Genomic DNA, 12,014 nt, shown 5'->3' with positions numbered 1-12,014 from the left:
TTAGACACAGCGCTAACAGGGCGTCAGTGGTTTAGAACACGTATTCCCAAAAAATAAAATATTATTAATGTTACGAAACTTCAAAAAGTATTATAAAAACATTTATTATTTATACTATTTGTAAAGTAAAGTAAGTCTAAGATTATGCCAACACGAATAATGCATTACGACATGATGATTGACAACAATTTAAATGCACACACAATCGCGCCCAAAAACACAGAACGGTAAAATGGATACCGTGATTGACTTATTGACCATCAATATGCGAAGAATGGACAAATCACGGATCAGGCTGGGAGAAATTCTAACAACCACTTATAACAGTCCGAAGCCGCTGCTCTCTAATGCAGTTAAAATGCGTCTTGACTGACGAAGCCTGTGTCTAATAGAGTAAGGGCGGGGCGGGACTCCGCAGAATGAGTGTCACGCAACCTTGGCCAATCAGCAGCCGAGGACCGGGGTTGTGGACCAATAGACGCGCAAGCCGCGCGGGTGGCTGGGGTTTCCTGCTCGCGCTCTAGTTGCTGTCTTTTTATTTTAATTTGAGCAAAATTGGCCGAAATGGGCTCACTGGATGGGTTAGGAAGTCCGCGTTTTTCGTTGGCATGATCAAAATGGTTGTTTTCACCCCCGGGGGAGCGTTATACAGGTTTCCGAGGTCTGTACGTCTGTCATAATGATAGGAGTGAAGGAGGCCTGGGTATTGTTTTGTACTGAATGGACACAGAATATAGTTTAACCTGAAGCGCGATGCGACTTTCATGCCAGTTCTTTCCTGTAACGTCCACGTTATAGAAAATAAAGTGTTTAATTTGTGCTTTGACATGCAGTGCGGGGGGGGAAATACAGTGCACTTGCATTTGTAAAGCACAACGTTTTTAATTTCAGAAAAGAAAGCAACGGCAACATTGTTCTGAAGTGACACTGGCAGAGTGTATTTTGCTTCTAAGCTTAGTCAATGTAGTATCTGTTTGATTGTGTTTTGCATTGGAGGGCTCCCAGCATGTGCCACCGCAGTTAGATGATTTAGATCCTCTGCAGACCCCGGAGTGTTTTTATTTGTCCTTTCCAAGTATTCAGTGGGGAAAAAATGACTTCAGCGTCGACTAAGGTAGGTGCTCTAAGAACATACCACCTTCTATTGCCCGTTTCCTTCAGGGGTATTCTTTTTAAAGCGCGTTTTCTTTAACGGAACGTCTCAAAAGCACAATTTATTTAGCCGAAAACGAAGAACTGTGATGTGTTTTCAGAATCTCTTTAGGGTGAATCTCGAGACAATGGTAAAGACTTTTTTAACTTATGCCGAGCCTTATTATAATTCAGTTGGCATTTTACTGATGAAATACGGGTTAAGTAGCTTGTACAGTGATAGAAAAGAAGTCCATCGCCTTGGATTAAAACTCTGTCTTCCCGTCAGGAGTCTAGGGTCCTAACCACAACTTCGCGCTGCTAAACAGAGTAATTTATCACGGTGTTTTTGTAATCGTCTTCAAACGAGTCGGGAGTAAGCGGCTGGAGAAAAACGATACTTTTTATCCACATGACCCTGTCGGTTACTTCGGTTCTGTAGTTTGAATAACTGTTCAGGTGATGACGCACTCCTTTTAAAACCCGAAAACAGGTCCCCCCGGTTTCTTCTTTGAGGTTCTGATGCACGTCTGGCGTATTTACACGTGAGGTTTGGCAAGAAGTTGGCAAACTTCAAAAAGTTGTGGCACAAAGGAGAGATGCGCAGTTCTCGGTGTCGGCCGCGCGGTGTCGCTGTTGGACTGTGGCACCTTGGCCTTTCCTCTCCCTCCTCGCCCTTTCTTCCTTTATTATACCTTGACGAGGTGTCAAGGCTGCGATGAGCCGGACTCTTCTTTATACAGTAGCTTCAAGATGAGCCCAATGCGGTTTTGACAGCCGAACCCAAGATGCTTTAGTATTTCCGAAGATATATTTTGAGTAATTCTAATTTGTTTTGTACAACGTCTCAGGGGTAGAGTTGTGTAGGCTCGTTTTTTCAAAGCAGGTAACTCCAGACTCGAAGTTTAAAAATCACGTGGGAAACGACGGCTGCCTGGTTCACTAGCTGAATGCATTTTTCACGTTTCACTGTATATAAAGACTGAACGGGCTGTAAAGATCTCTCGAGGTTGTCTTCCCCCCCCACCCCGGTGATGCTGTTAACTCCTAGGGCGGCTTCTCTGATAACTGGACACGCTGCCCTCGGCTCTGCTTCTCTTGTTATTCCAATGACGTAGTAGCTTGAAATATTTTCGGCTTTTTTTTTTTTAGCAATTGTGTGGAAAGGGTGGAACAGCCAATTGTCCAACTCTGTAATAAGCTGGACATTCCCATCAGTTGTGGGTGGCTTGCACAGTCCGGTGCTTCCCGACGAACCTGAGGCTGTCAAAGTTCAGAGGGAGCTGTTGGCTTCACGGGTCAGTCCGGTTTGGGGCGCCTGCCCGTGTAAGAATGCCCCCTCTCCGCTTCGCACCCCCCTTCTGTGTGCCTGATGGTCCGTCTTTTGCAGGTGGGGGAGATCTTCTCCGCGGCAGGTGCTGCCTTCACCAAACTGGGGGAGTTGACCATGCAGCTGCACCCGGTGGCCGACTCCAGTCCGGCTGGGTGAGTCGCGATGACGCCATTGTAGACAGGGCTGACCCCCGCCTCGGCCTCGGCCTCGGCCTCCCCATCCTGTCCCGAGTCCCCATCCTGTCACAGCGGGAGCCTGCTGCTGCCGTGTCTTCCAGTCTCGTTTCAGAGCTCGGCTTGTGTGGGTAAACGATCTGCTTCGCTCCCCAGGTCTCCTTCAGATTGACCGTATAAGGCAGCATGGGCCGCTCCAGTTCACGAGAGCTTGGAGTCCTGCAGAGTTTATAGGTAGTATTCACTTAGCATGTGGTTAGGACTTAAGAAAACAGCTCAGCTGACTAATTATCCATTTAGCTCGCTTAAGTTATGACCAAAGGTGTAATGAAAACCAGCCGCCCTTGGGAGCTGAGGGTGTCCACCTCTGGAATGCATGTGTAGTTGCAGGCTGCTTTCTGTGCATCTCCAGTCCACTTTAAGACCGTTAAGTGACGAGCTGCCACACACTGAACTCTCCTCATGAGCGATTTTCTCTTGAGTCTGCCGGAATCATTCTGCCATGTCCAGCGGTTTTGAAGGCTCCCCCCCTCTTCCTTCATCGCCGACGGTGAGCTCTTCCTACTCGCTGTGGTGGCTTTAAGCCATGTGTTGTGCCAGTTATTTCCCCCTGCGGGCTCACATGTGGCCTCCCCCCCAAGCAAATCCCTTTTTACCTCTAACGGATGGGTCTGTGTGTGCTGGGCTGTGAGCGTTCTGCTCAGCTGCTGGTATGTCTTGGAAGGGCAATAGATCTTCAGCCCAGCATAATCGGTGGGTGTGGGGTGTGCCGAGCCAACGTCCGTGAATGCCCCTCCCCATTCCCTGGGCACTGTCTTCATTAGAGCTCACCGGAAAACCCCAGCGAGAGGGGTTGCCCCATAGTAAGGCATCTGTGCAGAAAACGAAAGCCTGTAAGGGATTCTGTTTTGTTTCAAAACAAACAAACAAACAAACAGGTGGTGGGCAGATGAGGAAGGGGGTTGTATACCGAAACAACTGGTGTGGAGATACTTAAAGAAGTGGAAGGGATTTTCAACTTTTGACCAGAATCATCCAGTGTAGCCTGCCCCCGCGGGAGTAACCGATGCCCTCAAGAGATTGGCCATCCGGTTCGCCTTTCAGAACAACGGGTGCTGTGCCTGGAAACAGGTGGTGGAGGTATTATGGGTCAAAGACGCTTTTACTATCCTATCCACTTTAAATAATTCATGATGTTCGTCCGAAATCCAAAAAGGCTGGAGATCACGTCCTCTTTGCAGGGTGACACCCGGCGTGTGCGTGTGCGTGCGCGCGTGCGTGTATGTGCGTGTGTTGAGGGGGAGGCGCGGCGTGACAGAGCAGCACGCGGCGAGGCGGGGACAGTGCGAGCTGGCGTGCCATTGCCCCTGTGTGTGCTGTCTGTCTCTGCAGAGCCAAGTGGACGGACACGGAGATTGACATGCTGCGTGCAGCCGTGCGGCGGTTTGGGGACGACTTGAACAAAATCAGCTCTGTCATCAAGGACCGCACTGTGTAAGGACCATCCCCAAGACCTGTCCAGCCCACCCTTGCATCCTTCCCACCACCCCCGACTCGGCTTAGATCCACTCCGGGGCGCGGGTGAATTGGGATACAGATGTTGCTCATTCAATATATGCTGTAACGGAATTGCGAGGTCTAATACTCCTGTTGGCTTTGTTTCTTATTCCCATTGAATTGGGTCTCAGGTTAAATCAAAACAGTTGAGAAATGACGCATGCTGCTTTTGAGAGGTTGCTGACCAGCGTGGTTCGAGTCCGACATTAGTGATGCAAATATGCTTATACCAGGCCGAGCGCTCACTCCCCCTTTCTGGATAAGTTGGCCGTGTCCTGCGCTGAACTCTGGTCAGGCTCAAGAGAAAACGCGCTGTTTCCTCTGGGGGTGTCCAGTGTGTGAAGGCTGTGCTGCTGCTGTGGATAGCTCTGTTTATAAATAGTCCCAGGCAATTCATGACCAGATTTATTGAACTCTGCATACTTATGCTACTGACACTTTGGTATTTTGTTTGTGAATTTTCTTGCATATATTAGGGTGAATTTAACAATGGTGTAAACTTAAAGAGCCAGGAGTTAACTTCAGTATTAGGGACTGTTGCACTCTTTCTTTCTTGTAATAATTTTCAATTTCTGTCAACAGCATTCCTTCAGGTCTTAGAGGTACAGATAGTGGAAAAAATAATGTCATGTCAATATAAAGCTGATAGGTTGTTGAACCATCACGTGTGGCAGCGATGTCTGCCAGTGTCTGGAATTCTGCCGAAGCATGTGGTACCAATTTTCACGAGAGTGTCTGTCAACTCGCGCCTGGTTGATGGAGGTAGAAAATGCTTTCTCGGGCATCATTGCAGAATATGCTATAAATGTTTGAATTGGATTCCGATCTGATGACTGAAAAGGCCGTGAGATCTGAATAAAATCAGTGTCATGCCCAACAAACCACTGGGCGGCCACATGTGCTTCATGGATGGGGTTCCATTTTTATCCTGGAGACCAGCCCCCGTTGCAGGAAAGAAATGCTGCAACACAGGGTGAAGATGATTACTTAATACCATTAAACTCTGGTTTGAATTGACCTAGCTTTCTAAGGGAATGAGTGAACCCAAACCATTCCAGGGAAAGGCTCATCAAGCATTCGGCTGTAGAGTCCTTAGGGTGGGGCTATGTGCGCTCATGGTTGTCAAGAATGTGGAGAAGGATGAGTCGTCTGTCCACATCATATTTCTCCACTGCTTGGTAGTCCATTGCCTGTGCTCTTTGCACTACTCGCCCTGCAGTTGTGTACATCCAGATTGGTCTGTGCACAGCAGCACGATTATGGTATCGTGGTCTGTGGAATTCCTGGTGGACAGCTTTTTATGAAACTGTCTGTTCTTTCCCCAATATGAAACAGGAAGTCAGACGATCTGCAGTTGCTTTCTTATTTTGCCTTGCACTTTGAATTGTCGCGCAGATATCACAATCCCGGAGTGTGCATCTGCTCGCTGTTGCCCTATTCTGATGATGTCTTTCCCCTGGGAGTCACACGCTTATATCACCTTAGACACTGTTGCTTGTGAAATATAAGCAAGTTGAGTTGGTTGAGCCAATTAAGATCTAAAACTCTGCTGACCTGACTTCCTATGCAAATAATCCATTCATTTAGACCCTTAAGATCAGAGGTGGAATAAGAAAAAGGGAACCTGCATCAACAACTGCAGCCTGCAGTGACTGTAGCCTCTTCCTACAGTTTCTCAGAGACTCTATGGGAGGTTTAATTCCATTCCCAGATCCCCTAAGAATTAATTTGATTACTTTAAGACTTCACAGAATTGTGTAGAATGGAAAGCAAATGCTGGATTGCGGGTTGCACCAACAGGCCTGTCCTGCAGGGGGCGCCCCAGGTCTGCAGCTGGAAAACATCTCTGCATCTCGCAACTACTCGGGCTGAATCTGACTCCAGCTTTTTGCTTTCCTTTATTTTCACTCCCATTTTGAGTTGTGGTGTTGGGAATTTGACGTGAATTTGACATCTTTCTATCTGCTGCTGCTTCACTCAATAGTGCAATTCTGTGAGCACAGTAATCAGAATGTGTGGCCTATTAAAATCCAAAACGTTTATTGGTATTATCTTTCATTTGTATAAGACTTTCATATGTAATTTTTGCTTTTTTATTGTCAGGTTAGATGCAGGAGTTCATGCCTTTTATTAGATATGGAACTGTGTTCTTGTGCAACTTTGATTTCTCAAAGGGTTAACAAGAAGAGGTTAATATGATCTGCTAATATCCACTTCTGGTTCTTAAAAATATTGTTCACTTGCTTTCGCTGAGCGGAGACTAGTCATCTTAGGTGACTGATTGGCAATGGCTGGACGGTTTCATCAGCCCCTTGACTCTCTTTAAGCAAAGTCTGAACCGTAACCTCCAGGCTAAAAAAGTCTAATGCTGTAATTGTAGGTCTGTATTCCATCTTTAACTGCATCTGTCCCTCCTCGAAGCAGTGCTCAAATCAAGACGACAGTAAAGAGGAAGCTGTACGAGGACAGCGGGGTTCCCCTCTCCTCTGAATCTCCCAAGAAGACGCCCAAGAAAACCCAGGTTTCCGTGGCGACAACCCCAGCTGTCATCACTGTGCCAACCTCGCAAGTTGTCGTGACGACAGCCCTGCAGGACCCTTCTCCCGCACCCTCAGCCATCAAGAAGCAGAAGACGGCAGGTGAGTAAGGCACAGGTGGTCTGTACATGACCTTGTCTCATTCAGGGTTGGACTATGTGGTAGTTCAAAGTACGGCGATCCCAAAAAAGAGGGCCTTTTATTAGATGTTTAAAATGTAATGCATGAGTTAATTTGCTGAATGTGTTTATTAATGCAGATGTTGATGGCAAAGCATATAGAAGCCCCCATAAAGTCTTACCTCCCTGATTGCTGTCACTTTGTCTCTCTTGGAGGGTTTAGGTCTGAAATTGGTCTCTTCAAGTCTGGTGTTCCTCAGGGCTCGATACTGGGTCCCCTACTTTTCAGCGTTTACATGTTTCCACTTGGTCAGCTTTTAAGATCACATGGCCTCAACTATTATTTCTATGTTGATGATACTCAAATATACATCCATACCAAACCTGACACTGATGTGGCTCTCTCTATTCTATCTTATTGCATCTCTGACATAAAAACTCAAAATTTCCTTCATCTTAACTGTGACAAGACTGAAGTCATGCTTATTGGCACCCCCATCAACTTCGTAAAGCCAGTCCTGTAACCCTGTCTGTGGATGGTACCGTACTTGAGCTTCATTCTTAATTGAAAAACCTTGGGGTTATATTTGATTTAGGCTTAACATTCGACCCGCATGTGCAGCATATTGTTAAAACATCTTTCTTTCACCTCAGAAACATCGCTAGACTACGCCCCATGTTATCACCAACTGTAGCTGAAAATCTGATCAACACATTTGTCTTCTCACGAATTGACTACTGTAATGTTCTACTTGCTGGGGTATCTAAATCCACATTGAACAAACTCCAGTATGTCCAAAATTCAGCAGCAAGAATCCTGACCAGGTCTAGTGCAAGTGATCATATTACTCCTATCCTGGAGTCCTTGCACTGGCTTCCTGTCAAATTCCTTGTGGACTTTAAAATCCTCATGCTCACCTACAAGGCTCTGCATGGCTTGGCACCTCAGTACCTGTCTGAACTATTATCGCCCTACTCCCCACCTCGCAACCTTCGCTCTTCTAATTCTGGTCTCCTAACTGTCCCCCAAGCCCGTCTACACTGTATGGGTGACAGGGCCTTCTCCTGTTATGCCCCCAAGCTCTGGAACTCTCTGCCCAAGGATATCAGAGAGTCACCTGCTCTAAACTCCTTCAAATCCAGACTCAAAACCTTCTTTTGAAGGGCCTTTACTTAACTGGTTCCATTCTTTACCCCTCTGCTCCTACTGTGTTTAGTACCACCATCTACTGTCTCCTCTGTGTATTCTCATCGTGTTTATCTTGTGCGTTTTGTATTGTTTATTTTTAATTGTTGTTGCTGTTGTCATTCTGTAAAGTGCTTTGAGAAGCCACCTTTAAAGGCACTATATAAAATAAAAAGTTTATTATTATTATAAAAGGGGGCAGTAGCTTACACTTAGTGGACTGGAGTGTTGCTTTGCTTAAGCTGCAGAATTACAGTTTGCTCCTCTTGGTCAATACCACGTCGATATACTGTTATCAGTCAGCAGTGGCTTAGTGTTTATCTCTGTCCTGGCAGATGTCACTCTGAGTGCACTGAATGACTCAGATGTGAACAGTGACCTTGTGGACATTGAGGGACTGGAAACGGGCTCCACCACTAAGAAGCTCAACTTTGACCAGGGTGAGAACCAAGGCCTGTGCCTCTATGCACTGTGCCATTCTTCCTGCTACCTCTCCTTCTGTTTTTGTATTCCCTGTCCATATATGCTGTCTGGTACTGTGGTTTATATTCTCTAATCATTTCTATATAGTTGCACTGTTGGTTTTTTTTTAGTCTGTTCTTTCTGTCATTATGATGTCTCTTTGCCTGCTGTGTGTTTATCAGAGAGCCTCAATTTGGACTCCAGTTTGATTATGAACTCCAGCGACCTGCCCCTCCTCTCGCGCTGATGCCCTTCCCCCACGAGGCCGGCCAGTCCTCACCCAGGCAGGAAATGACACGTTGCGAGACGTCAAAACATCAGGCATGGAAAAGGACAGCACCGAGGCAGTGGGGACAAGTCACATTAGCTGTTTAAAAGGATCATTTTCTCAAATCTCAAAAAGTGGGGGAAAAATACGGAACAGTTACTACCTGCATACCAAGCTTCCTTGCAATGTTTGTCATTTATCATGGAATCATTATAGTTGGGGGGGGGGGGGAACAAATATCATGATGAAAACTATGAAAAGCTCCTGGTTTTGTTTTTTTCGGCATCCTGTACTTGACTGAAAGGTGGAGAGACAGGACAGCTGCAGGTGGAGGGGAGAGGTGTGTTGGTGAAGCCGTCCCAAGCTGTCCTACTTCATTCAGAGGGCCCGAGATTATTGCTTTGTCTTACGTTTTGGACTATCTTGTGCTCTCTGGAGGAAAAAAATGCTATTAAATAGCATTTTTTTTTTTTTTTAGAAAAAAAGAGACAAGGTCGAATGGTGAATTTTCATTGCCGAAAGGATTCATCTTCAGATGCAGTTCCAGGGATGGCTCACCCATCTGGGTGCATCGGACTCCAGCAGGGTTTATGTGTGGTTTCTGAGGATCTTCGGTGACTTCAGAACAAAGTCGGGGAGATTCACTCAATGGAAGAGCTCAATTTGAGTGAAAACCTGAATATTTTACATCTTTCCCTGACCGGACAGAAGCACTCCTAACTTACCTGAGCCAGTCTCATGACAAAGGGTTCAAAAACCTCCTGTGTTTTTCCTCTGTTAGCAGACTAATTCTAAACTATTTCTGCTCAAATTTTTTAAAAAAAGACAGTAGGCTAGGTGAGTTTTAGTTTAAATGCAACTCCCTGCTTCTGTGAGCTTACAGTGATAGAGACTGCTCACATAAAGCACTGTGGAGATGGAATTTCAGTGTCAAATAGACAAGGGGCAGACAGGTGTCATGATGATCAAAATCGGGTGGATATAACATACCATTTAAAAAAAGATTGGCCCTCCTACATCTACTGTTTCTAAAGACTCAAAGAACCCTGCTGGACTGTGTTTCTTAGGGATTGTGTTTACCACACATGGTGTATAGGGTCCAAGTGTAATATTACTAGTTTTTTAGTCTGTCTCAATTCAATTTTTATTTTTTTTAATATGCTTTTTACGACTGCAGATATTACCTGGTCCTAAGCGATGAGTTGGGTTTTGGGAGCAAGTGGAATTATTAAAGGATATTTTTCTATCATGTCAGATAGACATTTCTAGGTCTACTGAATAAAACATTGTGCTTAAAATTTTACAAAGTGAATTATTTTTCTCTATACAAATTTACATTTCCTGCTGTCCTGTACGCTGGCTTCTACAAAGGAATCTAAAGTCTTTTCAGTAGAAGACTGACTTGTTGGAAATATTCACTTCTGATGAAAATAGAGGGTTATTTCACTCCGCTGAATATGTAGCTAGATTTGTTTTATTGTTGAATTTAGTGTATTTACAACAGGAAAAATAATTTAAAGCATGCAGTGTTCTTGGGTTTTATTGTTTCAGGTCAGTAATTGAGAAATGAAAGGGCGTTTGGTTCTTCTTGCAGCTTTCAAGAGTGTGCATAATAGTATCCTACTTCTGAAATGGCATGTAGTGGCAGTTTGACTTATTTTCTATTTTATGGGTGCAGATTTGCTGTGAATACTTGTTGCACAGCTTATGTTCTTGATTACTTGCACCTCTGTTGAGGTCACGGCTGTAGTTGTTTTTAGGCCAATAATAAAGAAACAAAGCCAATACAAGCAACATAAAAGTTGCAGAAAATCCCCAGGCAATGCCAGACACCAAATGCGCTTTGTCAAGTAATAAAAATCATGGAACACAACAACCCAATCAGTTCTGTTAATTCCAGTCTCCTTGTCCTGTGTGGGAACTGCTGCTTGATCATTATTCTAAGATGGGTAACCTTGGTTCTTCTGGGCCATGCCAAGGCTCAGATGTAAATGGTGCTGTAATTCTCATAATTGGCCTAGCAGCGGTTGGTCCTTTTTAATAATAAGGGTTGGACTGAAGCATGACAATGGAATACAGTTGATATCCACACTGATTACCTACCTGTCACCAAAAAGGACAATTGCTTCATATTTCCTTAACTGTACCTTGAATAGTCAAAGGTTAAGTGTGGAATACAGCATTGCTGTACTTTCTGGTAAATACACCAAGTTTGTGGAAACTTGTTTGTAAACTTTACCCTGTTGTGTGATGATGGCTTTTTTTTTCCTTTGCAATTTTTCTCCTTTATTAAGTTGATATAAATTGTTTTGGTGTAACTTGTAGATAGTTTGATAGTGATCAACACATATGCATTTGTACAACCGTGTAATTAAAACCAAGTTTTTAAAAGCAGTGCGATGTAATAATGTAGTAAATGTAATTTTAAACAATCCAATTCTGTTCTTATAGTTTGTGGTTATTTGTTGAGAAAAAGCAAGCCTCTTCTTGCTTAACACAAAGTGCTTTGAATACTGCCATTAGACAACTCATTCTTAATTTAGTTACATAAATGTAATTACATATTGAAAAGCCGAGATTGTGTCTACTGACAAAATGCAGTAACGTAGTGCAGTTGCATTTGTCTACCTCGCGTATGAAGGTGGCCCTGGTCCTTTCTGCCTAAGCTTGCTGATGTCTAACACAGGTGTCAGGATCAACAGGAAGCTCAAGTAATATTTAAGGCCCTCCTCTGTGCTACAAATGCAATAAGTGTACTAAAATACACAAAATACTTTGTCAATACTATAATTGCACAAAAAGATCACAGCACTTCTGGAGTAAGAAGGCTGATGCAGTGTCTGCTAGTGTATATAGGTTAGGCCCCCCTGCTCTGTAAATAAAGTGAACTTCTTTTGAACAGCTTATGGCTACCTTCTTCCACTAGTGTAATTTCTCATCCTTGGTAACATTTTACATGAAATATTTGGTGTTTTCCAAGTTCCATTATAACCATTTTTTGTATACTGTACCTATAGAAATTTAATGCTCTGTTATCTCTTATATGGATACTGTGAATCTAAATCTACAATGGAATTCACTATTTTAAGACCATCTGTAATTGTTTTAGTCTTTTTAGATAGAATCTACTGAATTCAAGTTATGAAACAATTTGTAGTTTCATTACTACCTATTTTTTAAAAAACTAAACCCTTTTCTAACCTGTGAAAGTTAAAAGCATAACTCACTGACAACATCCAATAATAAAT

General features: G+C 44.0%; 1 protein-coding gene across 5 annotated transcripts; it reads left to right on the top strand.

Annotated features, from left to right (window-relative positions):
• The first annotated feature begins 453 nt into the window (after positions 1–453).
• On the top strand, positions 454–11,203 carry LOC148838585 (BPTF-associated chromatin complex component 1-like). Of its 5 annotated transcripts, none has more exons than XM_088911063.1 (7): positions 467–661; positions 997–1,114; positions 2,522–2,616; positions 4,030–4,131; positions 6,619–6,833; positions 8,372–8,476; positions 8,681–11,203. In XM_088911063.1, the coding sequence occupies exons 2-7, from the start codon at positions 1,094–1,096 to the stop codon at positions 8,743–8,745; spliced, it is 603 nt and encodes a 200-aa protein (XP_088767189.1). In that variant the 5' UTR covers positions 467–661; positions 997–1,093; the 3' UTR covers positions 8,746–11,203. The 5 variants fall into 5 exon arrangements, with proteins under 5 accessions (XP_088767188.1, XP_088767189.1, XP_088767191.1 ...); XM_088911060.1 differs by having other exon boundaries at positions 477–661; positions 6,616–6,833; XM_088911062.1 differs by having other exon boundaries at positions 454–1,114.
• The last annotated feature ends 811 nt before the right edge of the window (positions 11,204–12,014 follow it).

The sequence above is a fragment of the Atractosteus spatula genome, chromosome 3 (genome assembly GCF_055471065.1).
Source record: "Atractosteus spatula isolate fAtrSpa1 chromosome 3, fAtrSpa1.hap1, whole genome shotgun sequence".
Classification (NCBI taxonomy): domain Eukaryota; kingdom Metazoa; phylum Chordata; class Actinopteri; order Semionotiformes; family Lepisosteidae; genus Atractosteus; species Atractosteus spatula.
This window is presented reverse-complemented; position numbering and strand designations above follow the sequence as displayed.